Source organism: Chamaea fasciata, unplaced genomic scaffold (assembly GCF_029207755.1).
Source record: "Chamaea fasciata isolate MVZ Bird 193981 ecotype frontalis unplaced genomic scaffold, bChaFas1.0.hap1 SCAF_6, whole genome shotgun sequence".
Classification (NCBI taxonomy): Eukaryota; Metazoa; Chordata; class Aves; order Passeriformes; family Sylviidae; genus Chamaea; species Chamaea fasciata.
Window position 1 is genome coordinate 38,243,012 of NW_027094091.1, and position 18,397 is coordinate 38,261,408.

General features: G+C 34.4%; 1 protein-coding gene across 6 annotated transcripts in view; it reads left to right on the plus strand.

The window, feature by feature from the left end:
• SPOCK3 (SPARC (osteonectin), cwcv and kazal like domains proteoglycan 3) overlaps window positions 1-18,029 on the plus strand; it is a 164,947-nt gene extending 146,918 nt beyond the window's left edge. For all 6 annotated transcript variants that reach the window (XM_066186018.1, XM_066186023.1, XM_066186021.1 and 3 more), the window contains 4 exons: window positions 9,961-10,182; window positions 13,924-13,986; window positions 15,153-15,290; window positions 16,301-18,029. In XM_066186018.1, coding sequence (XP_066042115.1) covers window positions 9,961-10,182; window positions 13,924-13,986; window positions 15,153-15,290; window positions 16,301-16,470 — 593 coding nt within the window. In that variant the 3' untranslated portion in view covers window positions 16,471-18,029. The remainder of the gene's footprint in view (window positions 1-9,960; window positions 10,183-13,923; window positions 13,987-15,152; window positions 15,291-16,300) is intronic.
• Window positions 18,030-18,397: the final 368 nt, after the last annotated feature.

Consider the following 18,397-nt stretch of genomic DNA (forward strand, 5'->3'; position numbering starts at 1 on the left):
TACTGGTACAGAAAAACAGATGGAAAAGAAGCTTGTAAGTAAAAAGGAATTTTTAAGGTTACACCTGAAATTGAAAAAGACTTGGGAGTATTAATGAAGTGGAAACAGTAGGGGGCATAACTCGTTCTTAACCCCCTCAAATATTTAAATAGATTTTTTTTGTTGTGGAAAGTAGTTACATTTTAAAATGTAATCATCAAAGGGCTTATTTAGAAGAGCAGTTGAAGTGTGCACTAATAGTTCCAAAAGGGAAGTCCTACTGTGAGGGGAGTCAAATTGGTTTTCATAAGCCAGAAAAAATCTACCTTTCATTAATATGAAGGGAAAACTATGAATTCTTCCAGAGTATGTTTCACAGAACTTGGCCACCACTGGCTTCTTACCTAACTTATTTTATTTTTAGCCTTTTAAGCATTTGAGATTTTTTTTTAGCTTTTGTTTGTTTCAATTTGTAGCATTACTTTTTCTTTTTTTTTTTTTTCCCCACAAAATCCATTAATTTCACTTAGTTGGAAATGTCATTTCATTGTGTGATCTTTTTTTTCATGCTAAGAAGATGTGAATAATTCTGTAAAACAGAATGAATTAAAGATGGTTCTGTCTTGTCTGGGAATACTTTCCTTAACATTGATAAGAAATGTTTCTGAGGTAAGGTGGTAATACAGTAACACCACTTTGTATTGATATTGAAAAAAATGACATTTAAATCCATGTATTTCCAATTTACATTCTGGTTGGTGCCCATAACTGGCATGTGATCTGCTTCTCATGCAGCAGTGAAAACAATAGAAATACAAAGCTTTCAGCCCTTAAGTAAGAATTTATTGTGTAGTTTAAAAGAATGTATCTAATTAGGAAAGTTTGTGCATTGCTCAGTTGAAGGTAAACGGAAATATTGTGTAGGGTCCTGTTTCTTGCTGAATGCTTACTTTGATATCTGGGCAATGATAAAAGAAGCAACTGTAAAGCTATTAAGTATTATGTCCTGCATAAATAACAAGTCAGTGTTTCAAGAAATTGGATTCCATGTAAAGCAAGAAAGTAAAGTTCGTTAATCCTTTGAATACAGTGAGATATAGTGCAAACACAAAGTTCTTAAGAGTGAGATTTTTCCCTTTGCTTTTTTTGTTAAGCACACAGGTGGTTTTGATAAGACCTACAATCTCTGCCTGAAACAGGCATTTGTACTGTGATGTGTATGTGGATATAATACAGTCATATTTATTATATCACTTGTATGTTTGCAAATTTTTTCTCTGTAATAGCAATCAACAACTGTATGTACACTTAAGATCCAAGATTTTAATATGTGAGGCTAAAAATGCGAGAATCAGGTGGATTTTTGGACATTCAATTTTGGAAGCCTTCAAAGTCATAAAGTTCTCTCCTTTGGCATTGTACAGAATCTGCACGTATTCTAAGAGGTACATGAAACTTAAGGCACAATTTAGATTGCATGCTATTCTACCTTTTTTTGAGAGGTAGAGTCAAGAGTTGATTTGGATGGCTAAGAATAGTCTTTGCAGGGCTCTTTTTCATTAACAGGTAAAAGATTACAAGCTCTGTGGAAAATTCTGTTTCCCATGTATTACTGACTTTAAATTACTTGTCAATATCATGCTGTCATAAATGTTTGACTTAGGCTTTTATCACGGTACCAGAATTTGGAATGTTGTACTGAGTATTAATTTATTACTGGTTCTAAATTTGGTCGTAGTTTTATGATAGGCTTTGGGATGTTTATTTTCTTTTTACTAAATCAAGCAAATCAAGTTTTAAAAAATGGTTACATGTGAGACATTTCGTTTGTCTTTTATTTCCTTCTTTTTGTTTTCAGAAAGGAGATATTCGACAAAAACCTATAGTGTTTCACATTTGAACAATTTGTTGAGTGGGTATTGTTTCAGTACTGTGGTCAGTTACTCAAACTGCATTATAGCTAATAGTGAAAAAATACTGGGTTTAGATATTAAGCATCCTATTTGTGCAGTATTTACTCGATTTTATAAGTCGCCAATATTTACATGCTTGTAATAATTTGACAGGCTACTACAGGGAGGCAGTCAATCCATCTATAGGCAGAAAGCAGTTGAATGATTGTATGTTCATTAGTAGGTTTTTTTCATTTGTAGATTTTGCACAAATTATTTTAAAAGTTGTTTCACTAGTGCTCTATGTTTTTCCTGTTATGTAAATTTTTGTACTTCAAAATTTCTTAAGACAGCAAAATATATGCTGCATTTCATGAGAAATGAACATGTCTGTTGTTTAGAAGAAAATACTGTGTCGCCATGTCCCTGTAAACACATAAAGAAACATAAAATACAATAACCATTTATCATGGTAAAGTCCTTTCTAATACCATTAAAAAATTCTTAAAACTGTTCTTGAAGAGCAAGGTTCTCAAGTAATATCCCTCGATGTCTGTTTCCAGAGTCACAAGAAGTCCAAGAGATCAATACTATTGATGTCTAAGTATATCAGGGCATCCAGCCATAATGATATCTTAGTATACCAGGGCTGTCCAGTCCCTATTTCGGAAATACAGAAAGCTACAGCTACAAATAAAACTTGCAAAGAACTTCTTATCATGTATAATGACTTTACATTCAGCACATGAGACTTGGTGATCTGTGCAGAATAACATCTGCAGCAAAAAGCCACCTGAATGCAAGTTCCCCTTTCAGAGTTTGATCTAACAGATCCTGGAGTTGTTTGTTACGCTTGGGGAGTTAAAAATCTCTTTTGTCACCCTTTCCCCCTAGGCTTTCCTATTCCTATCATAAAGTTCCTTCCTCACTGTAAAACCATTCTGCATTTAAAGAAGGAATTTGTGGCATCCTCTCCAATTGTCTTTTTGTATTTAGGTGTTTTTTCATATTTGTCACTCTGGTGGCATTTAGGACAGGATATATTAAAAGATTTGAGCAGAGTCCTTCTGACCAAGGCAGATGTGGTGCAATTCTGTAGTGCCTTACTGGTGCTTTTTGGAGTTGTTCCAGCTATTAAAAAATCCACTTTGTTCCATACAATCATTACTGTACCTAAACAAACAGAACAGTAGTGTTCTGCTAGAGCTGTCAATATGCTGTTAACAAGTTTAAAATGTCAGGTGGCTACATTGCAGTGTTTCTACAAGAGTGACACTTTTTTTCCCAAAGCAAAATGTTATTAGTAATCAAGAGTAGATATTTCAAAAAATAATGGGGTATTAATTCCAAAATCCCTTTTGGGTCCAGATGTGGTCAAATGTAATGTATCTAAAAGTATCAATAATATAAGTATGTATGTGCTACATACATACTTAAATCTTTTCCTCTGGCCATTTATGGTCTAAATAGATGACACAGGGGGAAAGTATATTTGACCCCCATACTACAATAATACCCCCATTATTTTTCGCTTTTGGATTGAAATATGTGGAATTAAAAATAATAAGTGACATTTTATATACCCGTTTAAAGTCTATTCAAATATTTTTTCTATTTCTATATTAATTTTTTGTGATAAAACGCAAAAATAATGCATCAAATGCAAAGCACAAAGAATACCATAGTCCCACAGATACTTCTGCTAACAGGCAGTCTATTTCTGAAGAGTACTTGTGCCCCTTGTCATGTTAGAAGTTGAAAGACCAGAGGTCAAAGTTAGTTAACAGAGAATCTTGTTATGGCTTGGAAATAATATGATGATTTGGAGTCTAATACATGAATAATTTTGAAAATAACCTAAAAATACGAGTCTGAAAGAAAATTACTTTCAAGTGGCTTGTCTGGAACTAGCATAGTAAGATATTATTACACTAAAATTGACAAGCTCCTATGCGAAATTGCAGCAGGAAAAATTAATTTTCTAGAGAAAAATAAATAAGCAAATTCAGATTTTTGCTTGAAGATTTTAATTTAAATCTATCATAAATTCCTTACTGATGAAGAGACAAGATGGTATTTTGCAGTGATAAATTACATTTCCCTGATCTTCACTGCTGAAGCATATTTGAAAATCCTGAGGTACAGACGGAACTCATAAGAACAATAGGGTTTTCCTTACTCCTAGAGTAAGGAAAGAACTAGAGCTGGAAAGAATTGTGGTTTTAAACAGTATTTTTTATGTCTTCAAAACACTGATGGCTTGAGAGTTTGTCTAATTCCTGAGAGTATTTCAGAAAATGTTCCGTAAAGCTGAACTGCAAAGTTGAACAGGATGACAACCTGAACCATAGATCTGGTTTGCTAGAAAGGAAAGGTTCTTCCGATGAATTTCTTCATGTGTCAGGTTAGCCCATGCAAAGGCATCCTCAATGCAAGAGTCTGCAAGAAGAAATCCAAACTAGAATTAATTCTGAACAGGACTTTTAATTAATCCATCTCTATTTAAAATTTAAGTCTCTAAATGAACCACATCAGTATTATTGACTGAAATTGGTTTTGACTCAATCTTTTGTACAGAGTTATCGTTATACACAATGAAACATGTGGGTCTTCAGTATTTTGTTTTGTTTTATTTTGTTTATAATTATTTATTATTTATTTTTGTTTATTTATGTTTATTTATTATTATTTAACTTTATCCTCAGTTATCCGCTTCCCTCTAGCAGTCACTCCTGTTCATAAAATGGTAAATCTGGTGTCCCAAATAAAAAATTTTATCTGATCTGTCAATCTATTAGGAAACTGATAGCTTCTAGGAATAGGATTCATGTTGCTTCACCCCCTGCACCCCTCGCCTCCCCTTCCATATAAAATTCTTTAAAACACTTTCTGGAAGAGACTTCAGAATGCAAGCTTTCAGAGGGACATTGCAGTTGTACTTTCTCTTGTACCTTTTGTTGTGACATGAGAGTCAGTTTTCCTAGGTTTATCAAAATACCTTTGGTACTGCCCCATGTTCCCCAGGGCCAGGAGTTGATCTTTGATGATTCTCATGGTTCCCTTCCAGCTCAGGATGTTCTGTGGTTCTGAGTCTTCCCTTAACCTGCTCTGCTCGTGTCCGTGTAATCACAGTGAACCGGAATGTATTGCAGCCTCAGACAGGGGACAGAGAGTGTTATGCCTGAATCTGTCTCCTGCCTCTTGTGGAGCCAGATGAGGCTCACCAAGATCACCGCTTTTGTGATCAAGTACAAAAGCATTCCCCTCTCCTTAGTCCTCTTTATTTTAGTCTTTCCTGCTCTACTCTGTCCTGATTGCATTAGGAAGTGAAAGATTTTCCCAACTTGTGCACAGTAGGTTTCAGCTGTGAGATGCTCTTCACTGAAGGTTTTTTGCTAACCAGAATATTACAGAAATCCATTACAAAAGAAAACCTTCTTGCTATGCAGCTTGCACACTGAACAGGTAAAATCCACGGTGTAGATGTCAGCCAGGAGTCTGGCAAAGAGTGCATGTGTGTTTATTCATATGTGTGATTTGCCAGTGACTTTTTTTTGCTTCAGACAGCATGCTGGTATTGGAAAAAATCGTGCACTTCTTGGCCTATTAGATAAACAATTTCTTTATAATGCAGTATTTGAGCCCTGTGTATGTATGCTGTTTTGATTTCCACATGGTTTCAAAAGCTGTCTTCCTCAATGTACATGTTACTTATGTGCTTAATAAGCAGGCAAACAATAGTTTTACCTTGGAAAGCAGATGAGAGTTGAAATTCTCCCCAGAGAAATAACCAGAAAGAGGAGCATTTCTGTTGCTTTCTTTTGAGCAAATGTTTTGAATACCCAGTATGGGGAGGATGGTTATATTTCTTAATAATTTTTCCCTTGGAATTGTTTTGACTAGGAAAAGAGCATGATCTAGTACTTTTTTTTTTTTAGATAGTATTCAGAAATAGCTGCATAACAGCTCACTTCATTATGGTATATGGAAATAGATTTTAAATAAGTCTTTAAAATGAAAGAGAAAAACATCTTTCATAATTTTGTCATCTGAGCAGCAGTTTTTGATCTCCTCAGCATGATGTCCTGGTACTTAATCATCAAGAATAAATTACTATCATTCAATTATACTAATTATTCCTTAGTTTCTGCTTATTGCTTTGTATTACAACTGTGAAAAGTATGTAAAACCAGCATTCTAGTTGGCATTCCAAATGATAATGTATGTAGTATGTTATTTGGGCAATAATTTCCTAGGTCTAGGTCACCTGGTGATTTTTTGATTCTTTTCTGCATCACCTGATGCCTTCATGTGTCAAGCCCTGTTAGCAGATAATAAACTCTAGATATGTACTTCAAGGCTTTCCCCTTTTACCCAAATATATCACCTTCAAGATATGTTATTTTATCAATATTATAATAGAGGAAGCAAGTCATTGTTGAGTGAACGTATTTCTAATCATGTTAAGTTTGGACAGTTCATTAAAAGTTCGTTTAAAGTCAACCAAAATTTTACCACAATTATCTCTAAAAGAGTTGGTAATGTGTATATAGACCTGAAGTGATGATCTTTTTGTGGTGTAGCAGTTCTCGAAGACGTGGAGTGCTCCATTTTATATCAAACAAATCTGCTTCTATCTCTGTCGACACCTGCCTGGTTTACCTCTGGAATACTTGGGTCATGTTTATTAATTTTATTTAATTGAGTAAAGCCAATATTCTACCTAGATTTAAGACATTTCTATATTACAATTACTGATGGTTGTAAAATACTTTGGCTTGATGAAACACGACCAATGAAAACTAAGAAGAAATATGATTTTTATCTATTTAAAACACTAAAATTATGTATACTAAACAAGAGGAAGAACAGAAAACTAGTAAAAACTATAAGAAATATACCTGGGCTGTAAATGAAAATACAAACTACTTCAGAGTTGAACTCTGAAAAAAGAACCATAAATTACTTTCAAGGTAAAACATGATCAGTTTTAGAAATTATTAAATCAAGCAGTTATTTAGTAGAAAGACTCCATGATCCAGAGTGCTTTTTTATTCCAGTACCTGATGCTATTTAGCATATAGGTTATGACAGTTTTAATAAATGTAAGCTTTTCTGATATAAAATAATATCGTTTGAAGTAGGTTTATTAGTTCTGATATACCAAAATAATATATTCCTATCTTCTAGGAAGAGTATGTCATGAATATCAGACTTCATACTCCATATTTCAGTATTCAGCCATGGTTATGTTGAACTTTGACAGGATTTATTGAAAATATTAGAACATAATAACATTTTTTTGGTGCAATCCTGTTGGTATCAGTGATCAGTAATAAAATGATCTGCCTTTTAATTATATTGCTGACTCCAATGCAATTTTTTTTACATTTCAAGCTCTGTCCTTAATTATGAAAAATGTAATAGAGAAGATGATGGTGGGACATCGCTTTTTAAAATATCTAAAAGCTATATAAAAAGAAGTGAGATAGAAATTGAGGAATGGGAACAGAGGATGAACTCCAGTCTCAGGCTAATGCTAGTTAAGGAAATCAAGAAAAAAATAGTGATAAAATCTTATGCAGTTGTATAATAATATTCTTTCAACCTTAATTTAGTGGTGCGCACATCTTTGAAACGTTCAGTTCTCTTTCGCTGTTCTTCAGATAAATTTATTTCTTTTTAGAGTATAATTTGAAACTGACTGAGGAGTTGCACTCAAGGATTCCTTCCAACTCAGCTTATTCTCTAAAATAAGCAGATGTTTGGGGGATTTCTGTTTTGCCTTAGTATAGTTTATTTAAAAACATAAAACTGTCTTCTATTATCCTAAAATACAAATACTTCATGATATGAGCTTTGCCGGCATGAACCACAAATGTAAATTTAAAAATATTTTGAAATAAAATATCTTTCAATAAACTTAAGCTGGAATTTCTACATGCAGGAGTATTATCTTCAATTACTTTGGCCCACAAGGTCTATCCTTAAATACACCATTTAAGTGGCTTTTATCTTAAATTCCCTTCTAGTTGGCATCTTACTAATTAAAATCATAGTTACTCTATTTCTGCCCCATCTATTAGAGTTGGGTGAGCTGGCCAGAGTGCTAAATTGAGCAAGAATTGTGAGTATAAAAATAATTTCTCCTGTCATGCAGGGACACAGAGGGCAGGATAGGTAGCAGTATGTTTCATGTTGACCTCTTTTGGCATCCAAGGTCAAGAGGAGGATTTCTAGCTAAAAGCAGAATTAAGAGAGAGTGTTAAGAGGCCTTCAGGAACAGAGCCTTACAGGTAAATAATGTTGCACTAATTAATCCTTAGAATATTAATCCTTAGAAAAAATGTTTTAAGGCGAAGGAACCTTCCAGATTTTTTCTAATCAGAATCACCTCTTGAATAATTCTGATACCTTTTACAGATAAGGTTGCTTATTAAGACATTTACTCTATATCCTTATTCATTCAGTTGGGTCCTCGCTGCTCTTCGTAATCCCCATAAAATAAGTTTTGTCCTGACAATTTATGAAGGGCTGAAGAGGAAGGGAAAGAGATATTTGGCTGAATGCTTGGATATGTTTCTAAATTGTGTTGAACACATGAAAACTTCAAAAATATGAAATGGCTGTCTTAATTTTTTTAAAATTATTTTTTGTCTTCTTTCTATCAAACAAAAATAATAATTAATGCCACGGATCATCAAGGAACTAGAAAAAGTGGGATCACCCTGATGAAGAGTCATAGTTAATTTAGAATTTCTAGGGGAAGGGATTTTATGTGTTGGTCTGATTTGCACAGGGAGTTTTGATGCTTCAGCTTTGTTTTCCTATCTGAAATGGTCGTTCTACCAGAGTAGGCATTTCCATATATAGATACATATCTAAAAGGACGTCTGATGACTTCTAAATACAATTACTAGATTAAACCTGTTTAGCAGTATAGAAGCACTTTTCAGATTTCGTCACTGTTGTCAGAACAACAGCAAAGACGGGCAGGCAGGCTTGATTTTCAACAACAATAGAAATTGGGAATTCCTGCATCCTCTCATGTCAACTTTTCCATAGCCGTATCTACCAATCTCATTTTTTTCAGTGCTCAGTTTTAATATAAAGTTTTGAGGCGAATGAAGTTTATAGTAGCACTAAATCTTGTTCTGTATTAGGGTGTGTACTCAACTGCCTGGCCACATTGGCCTGTGGCATGACCCAGAGCACATGAACCAGAAAAGGAGTGTGTTTGTATCATCTGCAGCTCACAGCTTTGACAGAGCCAAGAGGCCTGGTGGCTTCTCCTGGTGGTTTCTGCATTTCCCTCTCATGTCCATAGGCAAGTCTGCATGTACTTTACAGTTCATGCAGGAAATGTAAACAGGTGGTGTGAGGTCTGGCTACAGGAATAATTAACTCAGCCTGTTCCATTTGGCCATTTTTTCAAGCAGTGATTTAGGAAGCTATATAGGTAAGTAGGATACTGGCAGCTGGCTGCTCTTAGCAACCATCTTTTACATGGCCTTTTCCAAGACAGAAAGTGCACCATGTAAAGAAAAAATACAATTTTCAAAGCGTTGCTGAGCCTGACTATCATGTTCCTTTTTTATAGATTTATATGTATGTTTTCAGAAAAAAAAAAAAAAAAAAAAAAATCCCCAAGCATGGACTACAAGTTACCTGGTATTTATTCTCTTCTTAGTTCTGTAAACTTTGAAAACCACATAAGTTTCATTCTCCTGATTTATAATTTCACTTAAATTCCTCATCAGTATTATTTTCCAGGAAACCATTATATATCATTTATTACTGTATATAATGTGTGTGCTACATGTATAACATTTGACGTGAAAACTCATATTTCTGAATTTTTGAGGCTGGCTGTAGGATTGATTTTTTTAGCAAGTTAGTTTAGTGGTTTTAAAAGTGAATCTGACGTAATTTCTATGTGCATTTCAGTAGCATACACTGTTTATTTATGGTATCTCTGTACCACCATAACTATTTCCATGATGCAGCATTCTTTTGTGGTGGCTGGGAGCAGCAGCTGCTCTAGCTTTCCTCCTATATAATTTTTTATTATTTTTGTTTTGCCTCTTAGGATTTGATACCAGCATTTTGCCAATTTGCAAAGACTCCCTTGGCTGGATGTTTAATAGGCTTGATACGAACTATGACCTGTTGTTGGACCAGTCAGAACTTGGAAGCATTTACCTCGACAAGAACGAGCCGTGCACCACAGCGTTCTTCAATTCTTGTGACACATATAAAGACAGTTTGATATCTAACAACGAGTGGTGCTACTGCTTCCAAAGACAGCAAGGTAAAAGATGAGATCAACCTGCATATGTAAATGACTGACCTTTTTGTTGGGCTTTATCTTTTTATTAACATATTAAGAAGATTACAGTGAACTACAAGCTCTTAAATGCTGTGCAATGAATTTGTGTTAAGGTTTGTGACATATGGTGAATACCTAAAGTGAAGTAAAAAACCCATAAACAAACAAAAAGACAAACAGCTCAAGCTAAATGAAAAGTCTTGCTAGAAATTCAGGGATTTTAAATAAAATGCAACACTGCCACTAATGCTTTTACAGCTATATTGTTCCTCATGCCAAAATTTAGTATGTCTGTAGGGGGAAAGAGATGAAAATAAAGAACAAAATTACTTAAATTATTTCTTTCCCAGTCTACTTTGCCTACATTATAAAATAAACTTTTTTATTGCTAATGTAAGGTATCTGAAAGTTCAGTGAGCCTAATAAAATAGCTGAATGAACATTATAGATAAAGTTATTTCCAGTCATTAAGACCTAAAACCAGTTGGGCTTTATTGCCTAGTTGAATCCCTTGTTAGTGTTCTGATGTGATTTTGGTTAGACAAATAAACACAAGCTATAAGCATTGTTTTCCTGAGGAATATGTAACAATTTTAGACATAGGTGAGACATCATGTAAATTATATAATCAAGCCAGGTGTAACGGATCAAGGAATTCACTCATTGAATGTTGTGTGAAATTGGTCAGAATAACCCCTGCTATTTTTCTTACTGACATGAGGGAGTTTTTCTAGAGGATAAACAGCAACTAAGGTTCAAATTTCTACTGCCATTAGAGGAGATAAAACTGATTTGGTGGAAAGTTTGCTAAGCTAATTTAGCCTTTTTGAGAGTTTTAGTATCAGTTTTTAAATCTCACTTGTACCCTTAAAACTCTCATGATAAATTCCTATTAACATTCAGCATTTATGGTTTCATTCTGATTTCTGTGGAAATAAAGTTTTTTATCATGCCACATCTGCCAGTTGTAAATCTTAAGTAAAAATAAAGCTGTAATTCTGTAGATAAAAAGTAGCAGATATTATTTCTTTGGTAGCTTTCTTGTTAAAAAGTTAACATTCAAACTTTCAAAATGCCTTGTTTGTTTTATAGTAGAACAAGAACTTCTGTGTGATTTTTTATAAGCATGTATGTACTGCTACCAACAGTAGCAAATTAGAAATAACCCAGAAGTAATGTAGCTCTTAAAGAACGTAACATGTTTTGTTCATTTGTCTATAAAATAAAACACCACAATAATTTCAGCTTAACATATAAATACCCTTAGTCTTTGAAGGGCATTATAATTCTTTTCTATTGCCAGAGGAAATACAGCAAATGACATGTAGGCCTACATAGTAGGCCTACTATGGTCCAAGGTTTTTCCACCAATTTCAAATAATGTATGCATGGCGTAACCAGGGCATTAAAAAAACCCTGCCGCAGATCAGTTTCAAGTAGTTTTGCATTTTCTTATCTATAAACATGTTTGGTGCATAATATTTGCTCAGTGTACTGTTAGAACCTAAAGGGTGGTATTGTAAAGGCTGATTTAAACACTAGAGAATTTTATTAATGCTACGCCAACAGATCCATTTTTCAGTGACACTGATTTTTCACATTGCAGAACCCAACATTATCAAGCTTTTCTTCCCCTTTTTTACCAATTTCCTCGCTGTCTTGATAGTGATGTGGAGCTAAGGTGCTGATTTCAAACAGATTTGGTAGTCTTTGACACCACAGTGTGTTTCAGTATATAGTAAAAAAGTTGTTCTTCATTGGCATTTTTCCCATCACTTTTGGAGGACAGGAGAGGATAGAATATAATACGATACAATAGGTGGGAAATATTCTGTGACATAACCCAACCATTAACCTAACCCTGCCAAATCCACCCCATTCCTTATAACCTGTGATATTTGTATGATAAATGACTGTCATTTATTAGATTAATGGTAGTAGAAAATACCTTTAGTTTAAGAAATAATTGATCCTCAGGATGTTGTAGCATTAAGAGCTTAAATCATCAAGTATTGGGAAGGACAGAAACCTTACTTTTGAAAGATACTGAAATAGTGAGCATGATCATCCTCAAAGTAACTTCTTACAACCAAAAAAGTAAAGCTTCATGTAGCGTCAACAAATACTCAAAGACTGAATTATTAAAATCCAATACCCACCCAGTGATGTCAAATCTCATTGATTTTTCAAGAGCACACAGAGAAATTGGTTCATTGTCTGGAAAGGCAACTCCTGAAAATTTCTTCTGGTGTTAAGACTCCTGTTGACAGTATTTTGAAAGTGGAGCCTACCTTTCAGGCCTTCACTCTAAAAAGAATCATTGTAGATTTATTTTGAAAAGCCAGGCTCATCAGAGTTGAGGCCACTTGAAATATTTATGAGGCTCTTTAAATGTATTGCTTATCTTAATGTGATTTAAAATGTAAAACCTAGAGAAAAGAACACTCTCCTGCCAGTAAGGGGTTATTATTGTCTACTAGTTTTTATTTACTCTCTTAGATAATACCAAAGGCGTGTTGGAATAACTAAGCTGTGCCAGCCAAGAGGCTCTGTGTTCACCAGAAGTATATGTTTGATCCCCACTTCATCTAGGTATTTGTCACCAGAGTGCCCTACATAGTGGCTGGGTTCTGGTCTTACGTGTGTTCTGCATCAGTGGGCTGGGCCAGTCTTACTCATCTTTAAACCAGCTCAGAGCACCTTTTTCTGTTTGCATGGAGAAAAAGGTATCATTGAGTTAAGTACCTGGCAAAGATGTATTACAAATGACCAGAGTCTGCTAAAATGGAAAACGGATTTAATATTCATGGCATGTAAGATTTTGTCTGGGAACAATGCAAGCTAAAAACACCTGTGAGTAAACTCAGTAATTCTATTGCTGGTTCAGAATGAGAAATGCCCTGGTGCTAATAATGGTCTAATGTGGCATGCAGTGCCAGTGTTCAGAGATTAATTAGCGCTTTGCTGTCTTTGATTTTTTCACTTATTGAACAGTGATGTAAACACATTCACATCTTATTTTCTTCACATTCATAGGGTATACTGCGACTTTCTTTTATGCACAGTAAAAAATTAAATTATTAAGAACTGGAATAAGCTGTAGCTGAAAAAAGGAAAACTGAGTTGTAATACATATTCTGCTTCTTAGAGCCATCTAAAGTTTGGCCTCCATTTATAAGTTAGTTTGCTGTACATGGGGCTTCATACCCATGGGTTCCAGTCTTAAATGGTTGCCAGAGAATCACAGTCTCGCACACTTCAGTGAAGAAAAAGGTGTTATTTTTTTAGTGTAGTATGTGAAATACAAAATTGGAGCATGACTTCTAAAAAGAACAAAAGGGAGGAAATTAAAAGATCTATCTTGTTTTCTAGCTAATACGTGAGGCAAGCTTCACAGCTGCACTGATTTTTATAGACCAGTAAAGTAGGGTGTGATAGAGTTACTATTTTGGTCTAGCATTCCTCGATCCTCCAGACTAGTGACTAGATGCTCACTTGGAGATGAGTTAATTGGGAGTGGTGTACTGCACAAATCCATGGTGGTGTGCAGATTCTTAATTCTGAAGGTATAGCAAGGTGCGATAATTCTTTTATTTCAATGTCTGGGTTTCATAAGATCAGTAGTTAGAGTGACCTTGCAACATAGAAAACTGTGAAAACGTAGTCATGTGCTTTCTGTCCTACATACTGTGTAACCTGTTTAACATTTTTATGTCCTTTTAGACCCACCTTGCCAGACAGAACTCAGCAACATTCAGAAGCAGCAAGGAGGAAAGAAGCTCCTAGGTGAGCCATAGATCATTCTTTTGAAAGTTTTATTACTTACATAAATAACCCTAGTTAAACAGCAACACAAAATCAATATTAATCCAATGAAGATAGACCACAGTAAATCTCAGCAACAAAATTTATGAAATTCTTGAAGGCTATTAAACTTGGTTTTATTACGTTACCAACCAAAAGCTCTTACATCTGTTTTATTACCCTGATAGAAGGTACATTTTTACAGTTACAGGGGGCACAGCATAAGGTACTCCTGAAGTAGTTTTTCTGCTGATCCTTTAACTGTAATATTCTGTAAGTAATTGAAATCTTTGTTGTGAATCAGTTTATACTGCATCAGTATTTCTGAAGTGTAAAGTCTTCATTTACCACTAGCCACTGTGTAAAAGCTGCAATAAAAGGCTTGGCCCGAAGCTGTCAAAACTGTATTTCTCATAAGGATGGTTTCTAACAAGAACTATACACTTCAAATGCTTTCATTTGAATGTTTTGTTCGTTATGGTCTCCATTTGGTCCAAGTAATAAACAGTGGATTATTCAGCTGTAGGCAACTCACTGCCTCACAAAATAAGCCCCTCTTGTACATATAAAAGCCAATTTAGTACTAGTTTTTTACAGTTTTTTGTGGTGTGTTCTGCTGCATTTTTCTTCTGTGGTGGAATAATTAAATATTAGTGTGTAAGTAAGTGGTTTGTAAAATACATATTATACACAACTCCTTGTAGCAGATAGTTTGTTAGTCAGGAAGTCTGGTCCTTACTATTCAGACTTGTTTGTACTCCACAGATGATAGAACTTCCCATTCAGGACTGGGTTCTACATTTGAGCCTCTTCACCAGAATACAGTGAAAATCTGGACTGAGATATTCAGGGAGTAAGAAATACGTATCACAGTGCCAACAAAAAATTTAAAGGAAGATCGCTCGCTTTATTTCTTGAAATCAGTCCAAGACTGATATGTGTTATTTTCCCTCCCACATTTGATACCTTCAGTCACTTCGAGTCAACTGAATTTAGTACTACTAAAGCAGTCAGTGTAGAGGCTGAAATGATGAAACAGGAAAAGGTAGTTGCTTTCTGCTATAATTGTGACATTGGCCAAGACTTGAACTTTAGTATACTTATTCAACAAATGTATCTATATCTGTCTCTATCGATCTATCTTGCAGGGCAGTACGTCCCCTTCTGTGATGAGGATGGGTATTACAAACCAAGTCAGTGCCATGGAAGCCTAGGGCAGTGCTGGTGTGTGGACAGATATGGCAATGAGGTGTCAGGATCCAGAACAAATGGTGCAGCAGAATGTGGTAAGTTAAGAACCTTGTGTGGTGTTTGGTTTAGAGGTGCTGCTCCCTTTGATTGCCAACCAGGTTAAATTTCTTCAGTAAGAGGTGTGGGACCCAACTACATGGATTTTGATACAAAACCCAACGAAATATAATGTGTTATTGTTACTGCTTCATTATTTTTTGGAACTCCTGTCACTGTGTCAACTATTAATAGACCCCTTACATGTGCTTGGCATAGTGTATATAAACCCAGGAAAAATTAATTTTTCAGAGCAGCATTAGATAAGTCTCAGAATGTTTCGTGAAATTCCTTCGGGTAATCAGCATGCAAGTTAATTTGATTTGACGCTTTTTCAGTTTATATTTGAGGGAAATGCCAAAAGTTTTTAGCACACTAAATCTTCCCTTATTTTTCCATTCCCTACAGCACTGTGCAGCTTCTTCCAAGAATTCCCATGTCACCTTTATTTGATGTCCCAGATATAAAAGATGAAAAAAAAAATACTTTTCCTCTTTTTTTTTTTTTTTAAAGTAATTTGTTACTCCTTTTCACTTCTCTAACTAAAGAATATAGCCTGAAGCAGAGAGTAACTTGTATACAGTATTTGAGGTACAAGCTCAGGCCTATTGTCCAACTGATCCAGGATATTTTCTGGATAAATGGACAGTTTGATATAGTTCAAGACAATATGTAAGAAGTGAACAATAGGCAGGGTATATTATCAGTAGTCCTTATTGTCATCTCTGAGTTGGGCTTAAATTTTTTCAGTTGTTCCTAGCACTCATTATAGTTCTGCAAATCCATAAAATCTGTCTCCCTTTGTTCATATTGAGAAATTATTTCAATATTAAGGTGAATTTTTTATGACAAAGGAATCTTTATATTATTTATGTTTTATTTTTATGTGACACTCTGTAGTTGGCCTGAAAGTAAATATTCTGGTGTGCCTTTTGTATGATTATGCAAAATATACTATAATATGTAGTGTATCTTGTGAGTCTTTTCTATAACTATCATACCTTTTTAGCTATCGATTTAGAGACTTCAGGTGATTTTGCCTCTGGTGATTTCCATGAATGGACAGATGATGAAGATGATGAAGATGAAATAATGAACGATGAAGATGAGATTGAAGATGATGATGAGGATGAAGGGGATGATGATGATGACGACGATGACCATGATGGATATATTTGATAATATTAAGAGGTCCATATGTTGTACCTTTCTAAATTTCACAAGGTGATATTTCATAAAATCCCTTTGCTCTCCAAGATCAAACGGGTTCTAACAAATATGTATATTTTGTATGATTATTTCAAACATTGCAGCTGGAGTCATAGACTTTTTTTGTTTAAATGAGGATAATTATATCATGTGCTTTTGAGTTTTTAAATGCCATTGCGCTGAAGAAAGCACATTGGAATTCTAGCCTGAAGGAAAAAAATGTTATGTGCTACTGAAAATATATATATATATATATATCTATGTGCAAAACACACTAGAAAGCCAACGAGTCTCTTCAAAATTCTGCTGAAAGGATATTTGCCCTTACTTGGAACTGTGCATGTCCTCTTCAGAATGCATACTGTGACTTCACTTCAGTTCCGTCAGTGTTTTAGGCCCTGCAATTGTCCATTTGATGAATCAGAAATGTATTGCAGTAGAAAAACTGTGGTGCACAAGTAGCATCTCAACCAGCCTTTAATTATCCAAAGGTATGGAGAAAAATCAGGAGGGAAAACTGTAGCAAAATCCTCCTCTGGGTTTGTATTTGTAGTTTTGTTTTTATTAGGAAATGGCTAGATTATTGAAATGATTTTTCAAAAGCAGTAGCGTGGACAAGCACCAGTTCTGAAATTCTAAAATTTTCTTGTCCTTCCTTGTATTGGTTTCATGTCAAGGTCATATGAGCTTTATCATTATTTACTTAAACATTGCTTCACCCTTTGTGGTTTCTCTGTATTTCTCTCTAATCAGACTAGCGTATAATATTTACATTGGGAAAAAAGATTTGCTTAAAATTGTAATATCTTTATACATGACTATATTTCAGAGTATTGTCACTTGCCCCAAGGTAGTTTTTAATAAATGTAAAATGATGCTTTTTATTTTCTTATTTCAGGAAATAGTTTTGCTCTTTATCTTAATTCATGTTGTTTTCTGTTACTAGTGCAGAAACTTTTAGAACGTATTGTAAAGGTGCCTTGCAAAATAGAACTAGAGAGGTTTTAGCATGCATATCAGTTTAGGACGTTAGGCAATAGCTAAGCACACCCAGTTACCAAATTAATACCAGTATAGGTACTGCTGCTGGAATGAAGAAAACGGATTATTTTAATTTTTTTCCTATTATTATGTAATTACCATGTGGTCTAGATTATACTTATTGTGTAGAGTAGCACTTAAGATTTGACTGTAGAGAAAATTACTTTAATCACTGTATTTATGTTAGCATGTTAATTAATTGTGTAGACATTTTGAGACACCACCATCTTCATTCTTATCCTGTCTTTCTTTCTGCCCACAAAAAAATTGACATGACCTGTTTAATGTATTACTACAGGTTGTATAATTTAAAAATGAATCACTGATTTACCATCATTATTAAAAGGAAAATCAGATTCTTATTTGAATTAATTTCTACACAGTAAATACTAAATCTACTGTTTATCTTATGTAATATTGAAAAGTATAATGCATTTTCTTTTTTACTGTTTCTGTATAGTTTGCAAAATAAAAACTCTTGTAACCAACCTTTGGCCAGTATAGCCCATCATTTTGACTTTTTACGTAGTCTGAAATGTAGAATCAAGAATTCATGTTTCCGATGCATTTTACCTATTAAAATATTTATTTATTTGAATAAAACCATTAATGTTTTATTTCCATTAAAAAATACTTGAATAGGGCAAAACACATAGGGTACTCCTGGTTTTCTGTAATTTCCCTCATTTTTCTATAGCTTTGTTATGTACTTTCATGACATTGTCTTCATTACATAGTAAAGAAAGAGAGAGAGACTTCTTTTTGATCTCTGTCACAATTTCTGAGGCATTGTTGTGTTATTTTCTTAAATAAAGATAGTTGAGAGTTTACCATTCTGATAGTGGGATTTTGTCAG